This window comes from Triplophysa dalaica, chromosome 12, assembly GCF_015846415.1.
Source record: "Triplophysa dalaica isolate WHDGS20190420 chromosome 12, ASM1584641v1, whole genome shotgun sequence".
In the NCBI taxonomy this organism is placed as follows: Eukaryota; Metazoa; Chordata; class Actinopteri; order Cypriniformes; family Nemacheilidae; genus Triplophysa; species Triplophysa dalaica.
The window spans coordinates 10,878,944-10,903,509 of NC_079553.1; the positions used below are offsets into that span (position 1 = coordinate 10,878,944).

Below are 24,566 nucleotides of genomic sequence, written 5' to 3' on the forward strand. Positions count from 1 at the left end.
TAGTAAACAAAGGGGTAGGCTGGGGGTACTTTCTAACACAGCATTTTATACTTTAGAAGACTTATACATTACCGTCCTGCAGAGTTCAGCTATTCAAACAGACTTGAAGCAACTTATCAAGATCCTATGGATTACTTGAAAAATAAAAGGCATGTGTATTTTATGAGGGTTGAAGCTGAATTGTTGCGGGATTGTATCTCGAGGAGCATGATTGCGCACCCATGCATGAGTGTTAAAATAAAATTTAATCATGAAGAACGTTCATGCATTTTTTACAGAACTTGACAGTTGTGCTCGATTCCCTTAACATCTCTCAAGCATTTTGGCCTATTCTGGATAAATTATAAACACACCCTGCATTCATGGAAAATGATTTATGCATAATTATCGATGGGCTGTTACTGAACAATGGCTCTTTAAATCAATCTTTTCTCTTGCCGGTTGCTCTCCACATTTGCTCTATTGGATGAACAGTGTCCTTGTTCCACTGACTCATACAAGCAAAGATTTTGTGACTCATTCTTGGCTGTGTTTGAAGGATGAGCTGTCTAAATCATCTCTCTACTCCCCTCACAGATCCACTGAGAACTCGGGGTAACCCGCATTCGTGTGGATGTTCTCTCCATAGTTGTCTCTGTGTGCAGTAAACAACACAGTGATGTCAACATGAGTGAGGAAGCTTTTGGAGATATGCAGTAGTCTTTTTCATTTGTTGGCTCATCGCTCTAGAAATGTCAATGTCATTGTGTGATTCATTTCAGAGGTGTCACTGACTGGATTTTGAGCTCAGAAAGTTCTGCCGACCCGAGTTCAAAACCAACAATTGCCTTTGGCCATCACACTGTGCTGGTGTATAAAGTAGGAAAAATGTCTTTGTTCTGTTGCACATAAAAGAAGATATTTTGAAGAATGTAGGAAACCAAACAGTTCTGGGGCACTTTTGACTACTATTGTTATTTTTCATACTATAATAGAACTGTTTGGTTACAACCATACTCCTAAATATCTTTCTCCATGTTCATCAGAACAAAGAAATGTATACAGATTTGGAACAACTCGAGGGTGAGTAAATGTTTTTTTGTTTTTGGGTGAACTGTCCCTTTCAGAGTTGGCAAATTGTGAATGAATACCAATCAACAAACATCAAATTAGTATCTGACAATATCGATTCTACTCCAATACACTCTCTTCCTCTCACTTAAACACCTAAGCTACTAATAATTCATATTCAAAAGTATTTTTAAACAATACATAGAATTCTGTGTTTCATTTTAAAGTCCTCCTGTGGTAAGAATCACGTTTTAAAGTTGTTCATACTTCTATGAGATGTTTTTAAGATATACCATGTAAAACTTAATGTAAAACCATTGCTGAGTATTTTCTCCATAAAACTGCATTTTCAAAATCATAAACCTCCAAGCAATCGCGTCAACACATTTGACCTGAAAGGATCAGGTAATCGTAGTCCGAGTCATAGATTTGTAACGTTGGCAGTGGCGCATATATTAACCTGTCATGATTCTGCCTCCTTGATCATGTTTTTCTAGTCTAGTGGCAGAATCATGACAGACCCACATGTTTAGTGTAGAGAGGGACATGACATTGTTTGTTTTGACCTGTAATGCACTCTCTCTGGTCTCGTTTTTGTCCCTGCCTCCATGTTTAGTCGATTAGCCTCCCGCCTGTGTCTCATTACCATACCTGCTCATTGTTATCTTCTTTGTTAGTTCCCTCATTTAATGCACTGGTGTTTGCTGTCTTGTGCAGTTCGTTTGTGCATTTCCGATGACTACACGTCAAAGGTTTGTTCCAGTCCTGCTATTTGTAGATCTGTCAAGTCGAGTATCCTAGTCCAGTTATCCTAGTTAGTGTTCTGTCATCTGTCTTGTTATTTTGCCTCCTTGTGGGTTTTTGCTTTGTCTTTTTATGAAGTAAACTGTTTTGTTATCCTCACACGTCTGCATTTAGGTTCTGCACCCACAATCCTGACATAACCGCACTTGCTCATCGTCTCCTTCATAGCTAAATCATTCTCTATCCCCTATAATGCTCACTAGGAGCTTCATTTTCATGTAGGGATGCTTCAGAGCTTCAGAGTTTACAGAGCACTCGATTGGACAGAAAGTGTTGATTTTTGATTGATTTTTTGTTTGTAGCCTTACCAACTGGAAATTGTATTCATGCCACATGACGTTTGCGAGTCCGGGGTGCGGCTGACGAGGCATGTAGCTGTACATCTATAAATACAAGAACTGTAAGAACAATTATGCAAACATTCAAGCACTTATAAAAGGAGAGAATTTGTTTAACTCACTCAGGTACAGGAACTGGTGTCAGTTTGGTCTTTGCAGACACGTGTAGCCCTTCCAGCAGACCGCATAGCTCTTCGACACCTGAGTCAGCTATCAGAGTCCTCCTCTGCTTCCGTGGAACAGCCGCTGAAAACAAATCAGAGCAGCTAAATGACCAGTTCATCAGATGACTCATATAAAATATGAGGAGTTTCAGTTTTGAAAAATAAAAGCGCATTGATACTGTACTCTTTGTAAGAGCGTTCTGGGTGTTCTGTGAGCTGGTCTTGTGGACACTTGTAGTCCCTCCAGCAGCGTGCATTACTCATCAATCTCCGGAAACGCTGCTGAGAACAAAGATTGGGTATATTAAATATTCATCCAATGATTATTAATGTAAATGAATATAGAAATGATTTAAAATCACATATAAAATGAGAATTGATAGTGTTCGGAAATCAATGTAATGACTTAAGAATTACATTTTTCCTCCTGTTTCAACTTCTTTTCATCGAGCACTCAGATGGTTGAGGAACTGTAATGGACACAGGAATCAATTTAGAAGGTGCTAGGACACAGACTCCGGTCCATACTTCTGCCTCCGACGAGAAGGTGCTGAAAACAATCAAAGCAGATAAATGACACACCTGATGATGCAATGACTGACATCTTGAAACCCAAAAATGAAAATTCTGTCATCATTTTCTCACCTTCCACTTCAATGGTAGTCGAAAGTCCCCCAGAACAGTTTGCTGTTCTTCATTCTATAAAATGTCTTCTTTTGTGTTCAACAGAACAAACATAAAAAAATTATCAAGTAACTTTTCCAACTATGGGAGTCTATGGGGGGGGACTGTTTGGTTATAAGCATTCTTCCAAATACCTATCTTACAACATAGTGACATGCATTTATGTAATGCCAACATGAGTGGATTCATTAAACCTTCCAAAAGGGAAAGTATATTTTTTGGTGTAGCAGCTGAGGTCTGCCAACCCCGCCTATAATGGAGAAGACAGATACAGTTAAATTCCCTGAAAGAGGAAATCAGAGTTACAGTGGATGATACTTTCCAGCTTTATTAATGACTAGATAATTGGCTGTATAAAGTATGTAAGAGACGATTTCTCATATTAGTACACCCAAACAAAAGCGCTACCCGTTCACTTGCATTAGTTTGGTGTCAAAACAATGGGCACAGTCATTGTTCAGTTATCAGTATTCTTTATACTTTTGTGTTCTGCAGAAGAAAGTCAAACAAGTTTAAAATGTCAAGAGGATGAATAAAACAGTATTTTCAGATGAAAACAGATGACAGTATTTTCATTTTTGGGTGAACTATCACTTTAATAACAGTTTTTTAAAATACTGTTGCATATGTGACTCACTTACCTACTCCCCTACGTAGTTCCCCATAAAAAACAAGCCCCACATGTGCTGTGCTGCACGTCAGTCGTCTCTTCAGCAGACAAACAGCGACCCAGCGTCACCTCTTTAATGCCCAGCAGATGGCTGTTATAGGCGTGAATTGCAGGTGCACATACAAATACCTGCTTTTACATACACATATACCCATGCATGAGCACACATAGGGTCTTCTACTTCTTCTTCTACTCGGGGCTATGTGGACTTTATAATAGACACCTTCACTGTTTTTTTTTTAATGTCTGATATATTAACAGTCATAAACATTTGAAGAGCATTAAACATAACTAATGGTAAAAGTGTGGAAGACAGTAACATGCCACTTTTATATAATGAAAAAAAAAACATTTGAATCAGAATAATAGGTAACGCTGTACTTAAAGCACATATGTATAATGCATTACAAAGTAGTTTTAATGTATTAATTTTGCCTTGTAATGCACCTTATAATGCATTGTGGCAACTTCTGAATAATTGTAACTATACATTATAACAGTTTTTTTTTTAATGTACAGTATTTGGCAGACACTTTCCCCAAAGCGATTTACATTCCATAATCCTATACATTTGTACATAGGTAGATGCAATCCCCTGGGATTGAACCCACAACCTCTGTCAAAATCTGTCTGTTATAAGCATTCTTCCAAAAAAATTCTCCGTGTTCATCAGAACAAAGTAATTTATACAGATTTGATTTTTGGGTGAATTATCCCTTTTAAGTAAAGTGTAAACCGTTTTTAAACATTTTATTTATAGACATTAAGACATTAAACAATTTTCAGTATGTACAGCAATGCTTTCTACCAAGACAGTAGCACAAGTAGCACAACATTCTTCAATAAAATTCACTTCACGTTTTGTTCAGCGGACCCTAAATATCTCCTGTGCTAGGAAAAGGCATCTATGGAGTAGAGTTCAAAGTGGCGTTTCCAGGAACTGTGGCCTGGAGATCACCCAGGAGAGGTGTAGCTTTCAGTGTCCTGCAGGGAAGGGCCGAAGGGTGCTGAAGTTCTCACTGCTCACTCTGCACCTCTTTCCTTGTAGACTTTTTCTCTCTCTCTCAAGCTGCCTGTCTCACTCACGCTCTCCCTTCCATGAGCTGTTTGATTTCCTCCAACTCTGTTTGTTTGTCTCACAAACTATTTTTCTTGCGCTGTCTGTCTTCGTATTTCTGTCTGATGGTCTCACACCAGCCGCCGAGATGGACGAGCTTCCTAGTCATGCTGTTGAGTCACTTCATTAAAGTTAAACAAACAAGCTGCCAGAAGCTCGGAGAGGTAACACGATATTCGTCCCAATATCATGAATTGAGATTATTCTTTGGGCTAAAGAGAGTTTTCACCGCACATGTCTGCCAGTGCATAATAAAGCAACTGTGGCTGCCTGCACATTGTTCCAAAAAAAACATTGATTGGTGGGCCGGTGATAGTGTACTGACAGGCAGGAGTGGCTCGCTGGGAGAACTACGCCTGTAGGTGAATCGAACGGTTAGCACAATGGAAAAATCGTGACGCCGCAGACATGAGGAGAGATATTATTGTTGCACCCACGCATTTTTGGAGATCTCCTGCTTACAAAAACCACCAAAGAATTTATCGCCTGCGAAACAAGCGGCCTTAAAGCTGACAAAACCAAAAGTTTTCTCATGTCTGCAGTTCTAGCCATTCCAAACGTAAGGGTCACGCAAATTTTAATACTTCAGACAACCAGTGCGAGACGCCTCTCTCTCTCCCCAGCTGCAAAGAGAACGTTAAAGAGCGCTGGTGGGAGGACGTTACAGCAGAGCTTCCCTCGAGTACGGACTGCAGAGCCAGCAGGAGCATCCGTCCCCTTCCTCTGTTGATTTTGGCATGGGGCCATCCGTCCCCTCCCCTGCTCGCACTGCACCCTGAGTCCACATCCCCCAACCTCTGTATGTTACCCCAACATCCCGTATTCATCCGTGTATGCAGCTGTAGCACTCACAGTGACCCTGACGGTCAACACAAACCAACAAATACACAAAAGCGGTGGGATAAAACTTGAGTTCAAACTGATAGTTGTAACGATTAAACATTGAGGATTTCTCTTTGATTAATAGCATGCTTAAGGTACGCTATGGATTTGCTGAAGGATTATGTCGCTGTTAACTCTGTCTTCACTAAACCCTCAGGTTAAAACACATGGTTAACTGGCAACTTAACTAGGCACCTTCATTGTTTAAGGGAATTTTTGTTGCCGTGCCACAGATGGTCTGCCGCTTTACTACTAAAAACCAAAACACCATAGCGTATGTGTGTGTGTGTGTGTGTGTGGTCTGGCATGACATACTGAGTAATGATTTGGACCTGGTATGGAGGGACTCAGTGGCACCAGGAACCCTGAAACAATGGAACAGTGTCTGATCTTAAAACACCAACTAGATCAGGTTCTCAAAATGATTATCCTTGTAAATGTCTTTAAAATAAAAATATATCTCAGGCCTGTCATCACATACTTTAGATGTCAGCATGATTCCTGGAAAAGAGGAATCTTAAAGGAATTGTTCAGCCAAAAAACAAAAATTAAATCACTATTTACTCACTTTCATGTTGTTCAAACCCTTTGATTGTTTTCTTTGCTCTTCAAAATGTGGATTTTTTTCCTGTTCTGCTGCTTTGTTTTTATGATGGGAGGCCAAGCGATTTGTGCCTTATATTTCAAGTGTCCTGAAAACAAACGAATGGTATGAATGGTAAAAAACAAACTTACCTACAATGCAATATTTTATGAACATCTGGACTTGTGCCTCTTTTCTTGCAAAGAGAGTACACAAATGGCACTTTTTCACTGCATATAGTACTACACGGTACGGGGCGGTAAAGCTTACTTTTGGCGGGTTTCGCACTGGGTACAGTAACTGATTGTATAACTGATAGCAAACCAAATGATCGTTGTCTGGTCTTTGCTGTAAGATTTTCATATGACAATAAGTTTATAATACCCATCCACTTTGAAGAGGTATTACTCTGCTGTGGCAGAGCAAACTAAGCTGAAGTGAGCTGCACCGAGTCGTACTAAACCTGTCGCTGCCATGCAGTGGAAAAGCGCCATAAGAATGCAGTTTCTCTATTCGAGCTGAGGATATCGCATTTGTTTTGGTCCTGTGTCTTTTTGAAGCTTCAACAAAGGGTCATCATCTACTCACACTATAATCGAAAAGCACAAAACAATACTTAAAACCCTATTTATAGAACAAAGAAAGAAATCAGGAGACAAAGCCATCATGACAAACTTTTAATTTTTGCATGAACATGCACTTTAAGGCTTCGATCTGCTGTGTTGTGCATAACAGCCTTCAGCCATGACTACATTCACAATGTAGCACAGCTATATTAAAAAAAACATATTTTAATTAAATCAGTACCTCATTGTTTTTTTATTGCTTTGGCTTAGTCTCATTAGTCCACCAAAGGAAAATCAAGCATTTTCAATGCTCGAAATCACCTTGTTTCACGTCTGTAATGGTAATCCAGCCACATCCAGACGCCTGATAAAACTTTGACAGCCCCCCTCCTCTCCCCTCTGAAAGCTCTTATTCATAGTCCAGTCTTCTGCTCCAGACAGGCAAGAACTGTCTATATTCATCCTCACCTCTCTAATCTTTGCTCGTATCCTCTCCCTTTCGCCAGCCAGACAGGTCCTATCTGGAGCCGATATGATGTCTGGAGTCTGCCTCTCATCATGACGTAACTTTACTGAGGCAAAAGCTGTAAGGCAATGAGAATAACCAAACCTTCAACTAAAAAGCTCTTAAAAAAATCATAGAATCTTGCACCCAGCTTCAGTAACTAAATACCAGTTTGTCCTTCCAAATATACACAAAAGCAAGATGGACTAAGGGAGTGAATTGGTCAATAATATCTCACTTAAAAAACAAATTTATTGGCTTGTTTCATTATTTTCCCAGGTCAAAGATTATAAGAGAGGAGGCAGTTCCTTCCACAGCCCACATGATACATAATAAAGCAGTCATTGGGGCATTACTGATGTGATCTGGCTTCATATCCGTGCTGGATCCAGTCCTGCACTCTGTGCGGCAGGAGGAGCTGTAAAGTATCCGATTCTTGGACCACTAGATGTCTGACTCAGAGCATGAATCATCATCACATACTTACAGCAAGTCACAATCCTCACTCACTAAAGTCCTGTGCAGGCAAATCGATTATATGTCATGTGTGTGGTGTTAGATGTGTGACAATCTAAAGTTTGTCTTTTAGGAGACCCAGGGAGCTGAAACGGCTGCTCAAAAAGCCGAAATTAAATCCCCTAAAAGTATTATCAATCCGTCTTCATATGCAGACATTGTGCAATCATTTTAAATCATGCAAGACGTGAATATTGTTCTAATTTATCTATTAGGGTTATCTTTTCATTGTTGAAAGGTCTTCTGTTAGTTATGGTCTGTAATGTTATGCCTGGATAAGGAACATTAAAGCATCATAGGATACAAATTTAGGATGTGATGTAATCGAAAGAAAATAAATCTGGTTTTATAACTTGATTTTACGCTTTTAAAGGTGAACATTTGAAAGGTGGGCTGCCTGCCAGTCTTCAAGCTCTGTAAGTATCTTTGACATTTATTCATCTTTTTACACATCGTTAGGTTACAATGCACTACAGCACATGAACACGTTTATTCCTGAACTGCAAGTTTGAGATAAACAAAAGCTAAATGAAAAAGAAACCACGACCCCTTGCGGACAATGTTTATCAGTTACCGTTATATAAACAAAGCAATACAATAACAGTTTTTTGCAGTCCTTCAGGACGAAGCATTATATTTGTGTATTAGAAATATCCAATATAAATACTAATATTTAAACATACCAAAATCTTTTGGTTTTACGGGTTTACACACACACACATATATATATATATATATTAGGTTTTTTTTTGTATTTCATAGGGAAAAGTTTATAGGGCCTTCACAAAGTCCATGTCGTATTGGAATATAAATACAATCTAAAATGAATAATTGAGACGTGGAAATATTTCTTGTTTATAAACAAAATTAAAGACAAAATTAAGCTAAACCCGACACTCAGTGTCGTGTTGGCGTTTTACGTCTTTTTCATTAAATGAAAAGCAATCTTCTAAAACAATTAAATTAACCAAAAATCAGTTTGTACATTTATATCACACGGGAAACATCAAGCTAATTCTGTAATTTGTTGAGGCTGAACATGTAGGCTAATTTTAAATACTTTTAAGTTATTTTTGTTTGATAAAACCACAACAAAAACTTTCAGTTGAACATGCACTCGTGTTTTAAAGTTCACCAAACAATCATCGAACTTGTCAAGAAAATAGAGTTTAAAAGAAGTTATTAAACTGTTTTCCCTTCGCGTTTTTTAAAGATTTCCCCCACCCTCCTTCTCACGTCTTGAACTTTCTTGGCCAATCACCTCTCTTCCCACAAACCCTTAACCAGGCTATAAGAGCTCCCCAACTTTTTGCTTTCAACCTAAGTCAAAGTTTCTCGGAATCGTGGATGTTTAGATATTTTCGCTTGGAACTGCATTTCACTCTCATGAGGGGATAGCATTTATTCGCACGCGCTTTCAGACCTGAGCGAGATGCCCGAAGAAGCCGCGCGAGACTCATCCAGCTCCCCGGTATCTCCAGCGGACAGCCTCAGCAACAGCAACAGCGACGGAGAGCACGAAAGGCCACCGAAAAGGTGCGCGAGGAAAAGACGGTCGAGCAGGAAAAACGGGGAGGATTCCGATAGTTCGACCCTTGGGAAAAGGGGGAAGAAGTCCAGCAATAGCAGCAGCAGTCCTCAGTCGTTTGAAGACCTGCAGACTCAGCGTGTGATGGCGAACGTGCGCGAGCGACAGAGAACGCAGTCGTTAAACGAAGCGTTTGCATCGTTGCGCAAAATCATCCCCACCTTGCCGTCCGATAAACTGAGCAAAATACAGACGCTCAAACTGGCCTCCAGGTACATCGATTTCCTCTGTCAGGTTTTACAGAGTGACGAGCTGGACTCCAAGATGGCAAGCTGTAGTTATGTTGCTCACGAGCGCTTGAGTTACGCGTTCTCGGTTTGGAGGATGGAGGGCGCCTGGTCCATGTCTGCATCTCACTAGTGTGCAGGGAAACTTTTTGGAGTGCAAATGGTACGCTTTAGATTCTATCACACTACTCAGATGCTTAAATAATTGTTAATATAAATAATGTTTTAAAAGCTACACACTGAAAGCCACACTCAAGCTTTAACATCACCAGTTATTGCTTACTTCTGATCGGATGAATTCGTTTAATGTCGGTAATGGGTTTATGCTTCCACACTTTTCTCTTTTCCTTATGAAAAAAGTATCATTCATTAATTATTCTAATTATTTGGAGAAATGTATCATATAATGTATATTTTTAGAAATACCAGCTTTTGAATTATTATGGCCTATTTGCAACACACAGTGGTTCATAAAAAGTATGCATTATTTTTTCTTAGGAAAATGTGAGTTTCTGTCAATAATGTCTTATTATGCTTTGCAGGTGAAGTTCACGCACTGGTAAACACTCGTGGAGCAGTTGTGGATATGCGCATTCCTTCAGATTCATGGGGGAAAATGGCAAACGTTCAACAGAGGTCATGGCTTTTATCTCGTGAAGGCCACGGACAGAGGACTGTTGCACGTGCGCTGCATATGGACTTCTTCGCAAGTGTTATTATTGACGACGAATGTTGGAAAGGTGTGCTTATGCATGATTTTTTATGAATTTTATAAAACACTCGGTCGTGCAAAGCTTTCTTGGAGAAAGTGAAATTGCATCACAAGGACTCAGAAAATGGGAAATTAAGCCTCTAGTTCTTTTCCTGTGTAAAATATAAAGTTTTAGTACAAGTCTATTTATTTATTGATGACACAATTATTAAAATGAAGGCAAATGTATTCTGTGTCAAAATGCATTCTTATTTTTTGCTACTTTTGTACATAAATATGTCTTTGTGTAATAAAGATGAAGAATTTAAAAATTAATATTTGACTAGTTTCCAAATTATTTCGCTATTTTTAACTATTTCTGCATTTAAGCAAGAAATATTTGTGCATGTTCTTATACCCTTTCTTTATTCAATTGTAACGAATAGTATACTAATTGTAATATAATTACATCTTATTGGTTAACTTTTTTTTTAATATAGCCCCACGAAAAAAGAAACAATGCATTCCTTAAGTAAAGTGAAATAAAAAACTATTCACGAATAAACATGTAATAGGATTGCCTTTAGTATCACTTTACTATTAAAAGTATTCATGCTTCATTCATTTAAGACACACTACAATATTTAAAATGGAGAGAAAGTGAAAAAGTTTATGCTGGACTGCTTCGGAAGAGAGAATATATGACAGTAATTGCTTTTACAAGAAAAAGGCATTTTTTTCTATGTGTGTGTGTGTAGTTTTTGGAATACGTTTTATATTCTTCAACTATTGCACAAGACTGTAATGCTTTATTCCAGGAGTTCTGGTTAATTTCGACTTGTATGGCTTTGGGTTTTTGGCTGGTATCATATGGTATTATTGACATAACAATGTGTTGAAAGATTGACTAAAGAAAATACACAAAATGAAGGAGGGGTGAAAAGAGCAGTATGGATAAATGCCATGATTTCATTTTTCTAACAGTTGAACTAAATATTGGCATTTTATTCGGTTGATATTACAAATAAACACATGTGCGTCATAGGGTCACATCCCTTGGGACTTAGCTCAATGTGTATAGCCACAGGCTGCTCCAAAAATATTGTGTGCGGGAAAAGCACAAAAACAGGATCTCAGACTAGCTTTTTATTTTTAATCCATGGACTCATTAATAAGTATTTAATAATTGTCATCGAATTGTTCGATCGAGTTAAATTACAATTTTTAGCAAATAAATTTAAAACTGTATTTAGCCTATACTCTTTTGATTGAGAAAGACGTGTTTTGTTATATTCGTTTGGGGAGTATGTATACAGATAATACACTTCGTGTCGATTGCCTTTAGTTTTATATAAGATCTGGAAAAGTATTTTGAAATCATGGAATATTTGGAATAAAGACACGTGCACGTTTGAAGGTGTGTAAATGGGTTTTTGAGGCATGTGTGGAATTCCCAGATGTCTATGAAATTTAAGCTGCCTTCAGCAGGACATAAAAGGTGGGGTGGATGAAGCTGGTCTGCACGGAGTGCAACTGAAACGTTAGCCTTAATACTATTACTGTAAAATCCCCCTAAGAAACATACAAACAAACAACAGAGTTTTTTGTTTTTGTTTTTTTTTTGTTTTGAAGGATTAATGTGGGATTGATTTTCGTATTCATGTTGGTTTAAATAATAGTGCTAATTTCTACACAAACATCATATAGATCTAGTTGAACTTCAAGGGAAAACTGGGACAAAGTTTGAGTTCATTTCCAGTTGTAAGGCGTTTGGCAGATGGATGTAAGAGGCACACGAATGAAACTTATTTTGAACAGATGTTAACATTTTAGAGTCACGTGAATTGAACAGATGTTCAGGTCCGCCTTTAAATAGACTATACTGAAAAACTTAGAAACAAAGCATTGGCTTTTATTAAAGAAGCAGAGCGCGTGGAGATTCGAGCTCTGCGTGATTTCACATATTTGCTCGAAAGGCCTGAATCACGGCCCGTGGGATCCCATTTTGAAAGGAACACGCGTGGGAGCTTCCCACACAAAGAAGCCTATTGCTGTATGAACAGGTACTGTACATGTTTCCAAGAGCAAAGTCCAATTATTTGCGTTTTTGCGTGTTTGACGTTTTTTATTATTATTATTATTTTGTGGAAACCTGTTATTTGTGTAAAAATCGTAGCAATTGGCCTACTTGACAAGAACGAAATACACGAAAAAAACATTTTCGTGTATAGCTACAAGAAACCTTCTCAGAAAATAGTAGGGAATTGTAGCAAGTGATCTTTAGAAGTTAAACTGTTTGGTGTCATGTCATAGTCTGCCTCGTTTGATCAACTTCAACTTTTGACCGACACATCATTAGCCTACTATTATTAATAGCCTAGTTATTTCTCCAATAATAACAAATAATAATAATATTAATAATAATGATGATGATAACAATAATAATAAACAATTCTAGCTTTTTAAGGGAAACTATTATCTTGCGTTTAAGGTCAAAAAAGTATTTATTAATATGGTATGTTAGCTGCTAGCTCTACATAATATTATAAAATATGTATTAAATAACTCATTGTATTGACCTTTTGTGGTTGTAAAGTGTTTTATATTAACTGAAATCATCTTAAAACGTGGGCCTATATATTTATCTTTCAGAAACGCATATAGATTAGCTACAATAAACGTTTAGCATTGTGAAATGTAAATAGGGAATTGGGTGAGTTAGTCTAATCACAAGATAAATGTGTTTTTAATACAGCTTATTTAACGGTGAGGTGACATCCTGGCGGCAAATAATTAACTGATCTTTCACTAAAGATGTGTAGCCTTATTCTGCTCTTTAAAACAGTTGCTCTTTCCAATGCGATAAAAATCATTATGACCGACAAGTTTCGCAGTAATGTGAATCATGTTGTTTTGTCAGCTGAATGTGGAACAATTCGTTTAATTTTTAATACTGTTAATTCCTTACTCATAATTCCTGTGTTGTCAATCATTTCCTATTTGTCCCATTTTAAGCTTTTATGTTTTACATTTAAAGGGATAGCCTACTGTCATCATTTACTCTGATTCAAGTTGTTTTAAAAATGTATAAAAAAAATTCAACAGATTTGGAACAACTTTAGGGGTGTAATTCATGACAGAGGTTTTATTTTTGGGAGGAGCATCCCTTTAATATTCTACAATACCTGTATCAGGTAGTACAGCTGTCACAGACATAAGTTTTGACCTTCTGTCTTTGTTCAATTTGTTAACCTTAATGTTGTAATACTTAAGATTATAAAGAAATAAAAGCATTTTTGAAGAACACCTGCCATCTATCATGTTGTATTTCCTATATTAAAGGCTTGTGCCCATTTGGGACATTTCATTTGACACAATTGGGAACAATATGGTGAGAGCTGAAAAAAGAGGGTGAAACTAGGGTCGGAGTTTAATGTGCAGGGTCACAGTTAGGGTATGTCTGGGTGCAGAAATAAGATTGAGGGCTATAAAACCTACACCTTGATACCAGTAGCTTAACATTCTATCTCCTATTTGCGAAAATATATTTTGAATAATAGTAGTATGAATGGTCCATAATTGGTATTGTACTGTTTAAAAAAATGAATACAGAAGGGAGCAAAGGACCACCAAACTATACTAACAAGCACCTGTTATACGTAACATGAAAAGTTGACTAAAATGTGTAAACCTGCCTTAAAATTATGATTATGTGCTATAAAATGGAAAAACTTTTATTTCCTATAGGACACAATTTCTTAACTCAAATATAATTACAGTTTTCTCGTAAAAAGTAAAGAATAAATGCTGTAAACTAATTATGCAAAGAAAACAGCTGTTAAAAAAACAAAATTTATTTAATCCATATAGTTCTATTTAATTAATTTATAAAGTAGTTTAGCAGTGTATTTAAATAGTGCACAGTCTTATTGTCACATAACAAGTCTTTCTGCAGATTATCCCAGATAGTTTGAAATAAATGTATGCCTACTACATTTAATCTTTTAACCCATTAGATTGAATAGATTGAATAATATAGTAAAGTGAACTAAAATAATGGAAAAGTACATCCCTTTGGAAACTTCAATGCAGTCTTTTAGTTTTGTTGGAATAAGGCCCTAGTGGTGCAAGTGTTGCATTGAATATGACAGAGTATCAAACGTCTCCATTTTAAACTCACTCAACAAAGAGAGCGCTGAACCCCATGTTTATGGAATGCTTAGCACACGCCACCCAGAGAGCAGACAAGACACGCATCATGCTGCCGCTAGGGGATACACAATGATGTCACACACAGGAAATGGCTGGAGAGACTTGGCACCTCACGGTGGTTGGCCCAGCATCCATTGGCTCAGGAGGGCCGCTGTGAAAATAAACAGGCAATCAGAACGCTGCACGAGAAGTACACAAGCCCATTGTGGTGTTTCATGGATAATAAAGTAGGGGACTGTTTATTTACGCAATCTGCCTTTCCATAAATAGAACTGTCTGTTTTAGGATGGATAAACATGAAGTGGAAGTTAAAACAGTTGTCCGAGGAAAAGCTTTCAAACCTTCTGCTAATGTTTAGAGATGTTTATTAGATGATCAGCTGTCAACCATCAATAAAATAGCATAAATTGAATTTCAGTTATATTATATTTGACCATAATTCCAGGATTATATTTATGAATTTTGTTTATTCCAATTCATTAATAACATCAATGTGCTGTTCGTTTTTGCATATATCGTCATTAAGCTTTTGGTATGTATGTTTTGTTTGTATATTAAAATAAGTTTTATTTACAGTATACAAAAAGCATCCCCTAATGTAAATAAGGTTCAGAGATTTCATAAATACTCATCTCGTATCACTTACACCATTTTGCTCCAGGAAACTCTCTTCTGTTTGGCAGAGAGACACCCCATCTGGATCCAACCTGTTAGGAAAGAGAATTTCTAGTGAATTTAAACCTAAAATACTGCCGTTTAGAACTGAACTAATGGAACAAAAAATGTGCAATTGTCTGAATAAAGGAAAGAATGAAATCTCAACCTTTGTTAAAAAGACTAACCCATTAACCCGTTATGGCACATTTTATGATAGCCCTGTCAAATAAGCACACGTCATCATCAAATGTTTTCTAGGCACTTTCTTAACATCCACAGATGTCAAATTAATACACCGCTCCAAAACCAGTTAGTGTTAATACAAAGTGTGATGTGTTTTCATTGGCTCTTCATTAATGTTCTCCAGCTCTGTATCGGACACAGTACTGAAGCCTGCCAGGACACTATAGAATCTTTTATACATTCAGAAATAGACAATGTGTGACTGATGGTCTTACCAGTCAAATGGCCTATGCCACTTTCTTTGACCTGGGGGCATTTGGCTTAATGACAACCCCCACTCACGCTCCTAGGGGTCGGCTCCTGAGCAGCCACTAATTTCCATACAGTCATTAACCTGCAGCCCACCGGTGCGCCCGAACACAGGACTGTTTTCAGTGCTGTGCAAGGAAGATAAGTGATGTGTTGTTTCTCGTACATTACAATGATTCCCCTTTTCCTTCCTCTGCATGTCACTGGGGCTAAAAGCCAAAGCCTTAAGGTTTAAAACAGGATCATTTAACCTCTTCAGGTTAAGCATGTTGTCAATGATTTCATGCTTTAATTGTTCATTTGGAAAATTGTGGAGAAAGAGAGAGAAATAATATAGTGTTGTAATATTAGGATTATATTTTCAGTTTTTTTTTATATGGAGGCCATGCAGTTGTTTTGACACAATGGATTACATTTAGAACATGAAAAATTCAGTTAATACCAAAATAAAATTTGTTATGGCTTATCATGAAAAACAGTTCACTTGCAAAAAAATATATATTTGAAAATATTATATCTCAGGGCAAATATGTAAGCAGAAGTGACACATCCAATTAAACATAAGAAGTAACATAACTCAATCTTTGAGCTTTGTTGTGTTAAAAACTGTTGTATTAATATCAACACATCTCTGTGTCTAGTTAAGGATAACACATTCCCTCGTGTAGTCCCTTTTCTTAATTTATGTTACACATAATGTGATAAAATATTACAAAAAATTTGTTATTATTCAATACATCGTTTTTAAAAGTGTTTAATACCTCTTTGAACACCCCTCTGTTAAATGTCATTCGATGTCATTTCATACAATTTCTTTAAAAATTATCTTAAACAGTATGCTTATGTGTGGTTTGTTTCAGTGGAGTTTGTGTAAAAAAAGCATACAGATGTATCGTCTTTGACTCAGATACAGTCCATTTCCGAGCAGCATGACTTATGACTTACAGTCAAATGCGTCACGTTTTAGTGAGGGTGTGTAGTGCGAAAACAATAGTATTTCAAAGAGACTGGAGGAAGATGTCACCTTTCATACGTCAGTGGCTATTTTAGGTCTTTTATTTTCTTCATGTAAATTTCTGTACACATTATAGGCTATGTGAATGAAATATTTGAACTGTAATTGGCAAGAAAAATATTTTTTTTCGCCTCAAGTGTAAACATGAACAAATAGGGCTCTTTTTTTTCCAGTAGCATACTCATATGACCTCTTATGTTAATTACATTACATAATGAAAACATGGGAATGTTATTCTTAAAATTTCCTAAATTCGAAAATCCCCTGCATTATTTTCATCATCATGTTTTTCTAACCTGTTTTATGGAACAGACAATGTCCACACTTTTTACTTTTATTAAGTGGACTCGTTTTAAAAAGCAAAATTTAATACACTGGTTAAAATCATATCAGCATCTGGTCGAAATCTATGACATGACCTTTCGGTAAATGATACATATCAACACTGCATTCAGAAGTATTCAGGTTTAATCAGACAGCACCTGAAGTTCCGATAACTGAAGCTCATGGAATTGGAATGAAGGGGCATGACTGGATGAAATATCTCCAAACCACCACATGAAAGAGCAGGAACTGGAAATATTTTTCACGAATCGGTTCAGAGGAAAAGGTGACGCATCTATTTTTCATAGATCAAGAAGTTTCGATGTGATCTGACCGCTTGGCTGTTCTGTTTCTTATTCCGAATAGACTTTTAAAGTCCTTTTTCCAGAAATCTCGCAATGACATCGGAATTTTGACCGCGTATAATGCAACAGCGTAATGTGCAGAGTCTGAGTTGTATAACTCGAATTCTGCAATAGGGCCAAGATGGAACTAAAAACATTGCTGTGCATTGTATCTAAGGTCACAGCAGGGCATCTTGTTGGTTGATCGGAATATGACATGAAGCTCTCACTTATCTTTCTGTACGAGATCGGCGTCTCCAGGGTGCTGGCTCCAACCTGCAGCGAGGCGAACCTGGTCGTTTGTGACCCGGGTACTAAATCAAGTTCAAAGCATCTCTCCGCACGCTCGCAGGTATTGTGTTACGCGTACGCTGTTGGGATCTGGCCAGCCTGCCTTATGTTTGGTCAACCCCTGGGTTGCTCCTTTGACTTCTTCTCACAGCATGAAGTCTGCTGGAGTGACATTTCTACAAGCAGGAAGTACTCATTTAACTCTTAAACTATTCTAGAGCTCCATGTGGCTTGCATATTTAAATGGAAACACAAAACAAGCTCTTTGAATGCAGAGCGATCAAAGCCTGTGCAATCGCCATGTGACAAATGCTTGAAAAATGTGAGAATTGCATAACTCGGTGAGAATAAAACAGGGCCTTTAGAACAACAGGAGCCCATTAAGACTTTCTGTCTGCAATCAACATGTTAAATCTGCCCGCTGGCACTGTTATCTTGTGACTGCAACATACCACATGTGAGATAAGAAACTGTGCAGCGGGGGAACTATGTAGAAGAGGCATGGTGGAACGTAACGCTGTTTTGAAGCTCAACTGCCTGGCACCATTGATGGAGTTGATTACATGGGCCAAAGAATGTGGACATTCACGTAAAGTGTGGTGTGCACTATTCCCAACTGCGCATTAGCATGGGACAGTAATAACTGCCTTTTCCCCACAACACACCTCATTAACTCTTCATGGGCTGTGGACGGTTGCAAACTTCCCGCCTTGAAGGCCATTCCAAACGTGGTTCGATTCTCCCTTCGTGACATTTCACTGATGCGATGTGTAAAATTGAGTGAAAAGCTGTATTTGAATCATCAGGGCCATTGTCTGGAGTAACGTTGTCCCAGGCCCTATGACAGGGACCTAAGAAATGCATCTTTACTCTACAAAAATTTAATTCCATTCATAACTAACAATAAAAAAATATTATTAATTGCAGGAAAACATTATTGCTCATTGTTAATTCATGTTAGTTAATGATTTTTTTATGTTAATTAATAAAAGTGCTATTTAAATGTAACATGTTACCCAAGACTTATTTTGAAAGACACTACTTGGTTTTAACCGATTATACTCAATAAGGATTGTATAATTAAAATAACAGCTTATTTCAAAAACAAAAAAAGAACATTTGTTTTTTGTTATCGATTTACAATTCAAGTTTAAAACTAAACTGTAAATTAATAAAAACTGAAAAGATCGGTCACTGAAAAACTAAACAGAATTTTAACACAAAATTTAAACTTAAGAAAGGAATTAAGAAAGCTAACCCCCTAGAGAACCAATGCAAGCACACACTAAAACAAAAACAAAACAATATATATGTCGAAACAGGTCACATGTTGCCAGCTCAACTACTATGATTAAACACAGATTGTATCATAAAACAACTGCTTATTTTATTTTTTGTTTCACATAATGCGATACATCAAAACATTGTCACACCCCTAGTCAGAAGCATTGATTTTGGAGAATGATTCAAATGTTGCATGTTGGTGACATTATGTGTGATTATTTTGCATTATTTTGATCTTAAGCCAAAACAATCATGTCCCATACCCAATCCCACAAAGCCATCACTCATTACAGTTCTAATATCACTTAACTTTTTGTGTAAGCGATATAGTTCACTGAAACGCACACATTATTCTCCAGTTTTTACTTCCACAAACACATGTGTGATTAAACTTCTACTTGAGTAAAGAAAATCAAGTGTGTTTGAGAAATACAGTTACATTCGCTTCTGTCACCAAACTTCGTTGTTCTAATCGTGTTTAAAATTTTCAGATTAAACTAGTTCAAATGACCTTTGACACCGGGCCAAAACCACGCGAATGCCCACGGCACATATAATGGCTGCTTTCCTTCGTATTAAAGTCAGCAGTAAAGTCTGCAAATTAGAGAAACCATGGCAACCGAATTAGAAGGCCAACAGTGCTGCGAACACTTTTGCAACTTCAAAAGGTCTGCAGCCGCAGACTCCAGGGGCTGGCAGAATAAGGCCTGGTTTAAATTAAGAAGCGACTTCCACACGCCTCACAAACGCAAACTCAGGAGGGATAGAAAAAAAATAATAAAAGGAAAACCAAAAAAGTGAGAAAGGTCCTGGGGAAAGCCTCGCTGAACAGGCTCTCTGGATTCTATTAAAGCCAATTATCTTATCTGTTTCATTTCAAAGGCTGACCCAGGGGGCTCAATGGCATTTCAATACTGTGTTCATAAACAGACTGCAGCCTGCCGACTGGGTCATTACAACAATCGGACCCCCTGCCTGGGGTGATCAAATATTTGTGCGCTTTTGTAAATAATGTTCACGTTTTTGCTTTCCCAAAGGAAACAAAGGTTCGGTTTTCGTGCAATTTATTTCGATTGATGAGGCATGCATTTTTCTTATTCGACTTCTTACATCTGTTACTGATGGTTCATACACATTCATTTCCGTTTATTAAACTATACGTACAGTATGCTTATTTTGTGTAGGAACCTAAGTACATTCTTTTTTTATCCTTCCTTTTACAATCTAAAATTCACAGATGATTTGTACAAGCTGCTTTGTATTGTAAAAGTATTCTGATATGATTTTGGAAAAATTCCCAGAGTCACTGTAATTTTTCCCAGTTCATGCATCAACAGTATCAGTGCGAAGGGAATGCAGTCCCTACACAAATCGATCAGTACAACAGTATACTAGATGACAGTTCAAAGTTTCCACCCAGTAGTTACATAACACTCCTATGACTTACGCCCCTTGATTTTCCACCCACAGTATTCACATTGCTCTGATCCTAAACCAGCACCCCAAAAACTTGCGGGGGTTATTATTAATATATCTCATTGGACAACAACATGAATAATAATAAGAATGGAACGGAAAAATGGAATGCAACAAAAAGTGATTTTAACTGTTATTTACAGCAGAACCTGCATGTTTAGGAGTATAAAGAATGTTTTTTGGAGGGCTGTCAAATATATCAGTCATGATTGATTGGTTCCAAAATAAATGTTTGTGGTTATATTATATATATGTGTATATTTATATGTATGGGAATGAACAAACATACGTACATACACATATTTTATAAAATATAATATTTTTTAATATAAATTCATCACAGTTATATATATCAGATATTTTTATCTTTTACATGCTGTATATCTTACTTTGTGCATCAAAACTACTAAGGTTCGAAGTAACATGTAAGTTAAAGGTAAAGTTCACCCCAAAATGAAAATTCTATCATGTTTTACTCAGCCTCAAGTTGTTCCAAACCTGTATACATTTCTGTGTTCTGTTGAACACATATTTGGAAGAATGTTATCAACTGAGATTTCCGGGGCATCATTGACTACCACAGTAGAAATAAATGTTGTATTTTTTTGTGTTCACACAAAATAAAATTTGTTGAAGAATTGAGTTAAAGAAACAGTTTTGGGGCATCTTTGACAACCATTTTAATGGTAGTCAATTGTGCCTCAGAAATCTCAGTTGCTAACATTCATCCAAATATCTTTCTTTGTGTAACTCATGACAGAATTTTGATTTTTGGTGAACTTTCCTGTATGTCACAAAATAAAATTAATTCTGTAAAAAGTAAGAATACTTGAAACGTCTTTAGCATTTTACATTAGCATTTTACAGCTAAAAACATTTACATAACACATCAATGGGCATCAATCAGATACAGATAAACTAGACTTTAACTATGGTTTAAACGTGTGAATTATAGTATATTTGTTCAAATTACATTCTTCAATGATTCTTTGTTTAAACACAAAGCCGTGATGATACAATTAGCTACTACAGTGTAAAAAAACACCACTTTGTCAAAAGCTGGTTGAGCTGTATAGTATACAAAACAGCCTGTTTTAGCAAGTGCCTACGCAGTGTGCCATGATATTATCCTTAACGTAGCAACCGGCCACCTGCCCAAGCAATACATGAATCATTTAAATCTGGATTCGTGATGGTTTAGAGAAACACCATCCCAGAAATAACAGTGACTGGTCATGCTCTCTGGCCAGCATCATCAAACAGCACATCAAGCAAGAGGCCCTCGTCATGAGTCCTGACAGGGCCCTCTCCGGCTCTGAGTGACACCCGGGTGCGGTAGGGTCCCATAGGACAATTTGGGTAATCATACAATTAAGCAGCTCTGTCACAGATTTTAAACAATGTAGGTCTAATCAGCCAGGAGCTCGCTTGTGATTGAACAGTGCTGGGGGAGGGGGTCTGGGACTCAAAACTGAAATAGAGACCCCGTCTCATCACGAAGATTTTTGCCCCTGGAAGAGCCTCCCTTCATCACAAGCGCACCAGGAAATGCAAAGGACGGTGGGGTCACCAGCGATCGGCCTGCTGTGTGCCGTTGCCATGGCGAACATCCCTGGGGCCAATGAAAACAGATGACAGGAACAATAATATGAGGTATAATCACCGAGGTCAGTTGCCTTATACATGTCTCCGCTTCAGCTCACCTCACCCTCCTGTCTGAACAAACCCATCTAATATTGCCATTCTTCCAGCATGTTGCAAGACGTTTGGACAAGTTTTATGGACGTGACTAACAGATTCAGTATGAGTAGAAACTTTCTTCGAATTTATGAATAATTTTATGGTATTATCAAGTAGTGTCTGTAGCCTCACAAATTGACTTATGAACTATCAAAAGTTCGCAAACCCCAAAACAATTTCTGGTTTTCTTTCATGGTCCTGCAAAAACTGCATAATTTTGAAAAAGGGTGTGAGAGTATTTACTTGTAAAACGACGGAGTGTGTTATATTGTCGTTGAGTTCAAATTCAAACATTCATATAACCCATAGTTCATTGCTATTTTATGAATAACGGTAGTTAGTTTACTTTTGACTATTTATTTTTGTCACATGACCCAGATCAAATTGTTTGTAAACTACATGCAATTATAGGAATAATACTGTATAATAAAAGCCTATCGTTCTGACCCAAACCCCCTGATCATATAGATAATAGTTCAATAACAGCCTCCTCTAAACGCTTTAACGCTCAACATAAAAACGTATTTAATCTTTATTTTGTCACGCTGCCAAAGCTTTGTCAATAACTGGATGGTTTTTTGGAGCATTGTTTTTGCCTCGAAAAAAAATGATGTCAGAGCCACGCGGCTAAATCTTTTATCACTTGCCAAAAAGACGGAGGGCAGATAATTGCATCCAGATGCGAGGCATTCTCATTGATAGCAGCCTTCATTTCCTGCCTCTGCTTTTTCAGACAACCTATTACACCTCAGAGGGAACTGCTGTTAAAATATACCGCCGTCTTGTAAATCAACACTAACTTTGGGCGAATGTCATTTAGAAACATCTAAACACGTCTCCACGTCTGGAGTGTTTCACAGCGGGATTTTCTGGGTGAGCTGTTTACTATCAGTCATGGACGTGATCAGGCCTCTTCATCATCGGGATGCTAATCAGATCTCGATTAAATAACTGGAAAGTCATCATGCCCTATTGCGATCCTTAAAGGGACAGTTCACCTAAAAATACAAATTCTTTCTTCATTTACTCACGCTCAAATTGTTCCAAATCTGTATAAATATATTAGTTCACAGAAGAAGATATTTTGAAGAATGCAGGAAAGAAACCAGTTCTGGGGCACTTTTGACTACCATTGTAATTTTTCCTACTATGGGAGTCAATGGTGGTCAAGATTTGTTTTGTTACAAGCATTCTTTCAAATATCTTTCTCTGTGTTCATCAGAAAAGAGAAATTTTTTAATACTGATTTTTAACAACTTAACAACTGTAGTTGTAGTTTTTTAACAACTACAGGTTTTTTATTTTGGGGTGAACTGTTCCTTTAACAGCTGCACGTGTGAAATGGATGTGTGACATAGTGTTTTGCATGACTTTGAAAATATGTTTCATTTGGAAATATGCAGATGGACGCCAAATAAAGCTTAAACGCAGAGTTTGTTTGTGAAAGGAATCGAAATCGTTTACAATAAAAAGCCCATTGTTTTTTTCAGCTTTTTGATACTCGTGTGGCAACATTTTAATTTGCTTATCTTTTTATAAAGTGCCAAGTCCTGTTTTCAATAGTTTTGCAGCTGGTTAGACAATGTTTGTTATGGGGGTATTGCGGAGTTTGAAATTGTTCAAAATAAATTAAGCTTATTTAGGGAGGAAAAATCATGCAAATAAGAAAAGGCATGATTTATATGCAAGCTTCCATGTGTGAAATGACTCTTTAATATAAATGTCTATAATTACCATTGAGACTATCAAACTCACAAAACAAGTCCTTGATCCCAACCTTTGGGCATTCAACGGTATAAACGGCTTCTTTATCCAGTCTGATTTCCAGATAGGCCCGTTTTTATTCTCGAAAATAAACGGCCCACAGGCAAAATTCCATCTCAGACTGATGTCAAGATTGTTTGGACCCCAACGTAAACAATACAGTGGGGTTGCCTATTGACTCAGATGTCATGTTTAGACTGTGATTAGTCTTCACGAAATGAAAATTCCTGACAGAAGTTCTGAGACTGCATGGCATGCTAAAATAAACGCTGTTCAAGGCAAGTTCCACAGACCATAAACTTTAAAATCCATAACCCGGCCCCCGCGCTCATCATCTAAACGGGTGGTCGTCCACCTCTCCGTCTCGCACATTTCTACAGGACCCCTCATTTTCTCATCTTTAAGCGCATATACACACTCGAGTCCCTCCACCTCCTTATTTCCTCCTCTGTCCTCACTCACTTTCTCTTTTTGCACTGCCATTCTCCCTCATCTTTCACCGTAGAGCTGGCCTGTATTTGTGTTGTAGCTTCCTGCTTCTCTCCCACCCACTGTGTGAAGGGGCTGAGAGCTTTACCTTCA

The 24,566-nt window shown here is 37.5% G+C and overlaps 1 protein-coding gene and 1 long non-coding RNA gene across 3 annotated transcripts in view; one reads left to right on the forward strand and one right to left on the reverse strand.

Annotated features, from left to right (window-relative positions):
• Positions 1 to 4,356: 4,356 nt before the first annotated feature.
• The window catches only part of LOC130432963 (uncharacterized), a 34,251-nt gene continuing 14,041 nt past the window's right edge, over positions 4,357 to 24,566 (reverse strand). Inside the window, exons 2-7 of one of the 2 annotated variants that reach the window (XR_008908509.1) lie at positions 15,244 to 15,304; positions 14,566 to 14,748; positions 7,327 to 7,442; positions 6,278 to 6,401; positions 6,025 to 6,074; positions 4,357 to 5,686 (exon numbers count right to left, since the gene is read on the reverse strand). This is a non-coding gene — a long non-coding RNA (uncharacterized LOC130432963). Of the gene's footprint in view, positions 6,075 to 6,277; positions 6,402 to 7,326; positions 7,443 to 14,565; positions 14,749 to 15,243; positions 15,305 to 24,566 lie in introns of both variants that reach the window. The other variant, XR_008908508.1, reaches the window with a different exon arrangement.
• On the forward strand, positions 9,196 to 10,721 carry twist1b (twist family bHLH transcription factor 1b). Its single transcript, XM_056762586.1, has 2 exons — positions 9,196 to 9,857; positions 10,237 to 10,721. Exon 1 carries the CDS (start codon positions 9,312 to 9,314, stop codon positions 9,825 to 9,827), a length of 516 nt encoding a protein of 171 aa, XP_056618564.1. The 5' UTR covers positions 9,196 to 9,311; the 3' UTR covers positions 9,828 to 9,857; positions 10,237 to 10,721.

Excerpts from the sequence above, each read along its gene's own strand:
- twist1b (XM_056762586.1), top strand. The coding sequence starts at position 9,312 with ATGCCCGAAGAAGCCGCGCGAGACTCATCCAGCTCCCCGGTATCTCCA.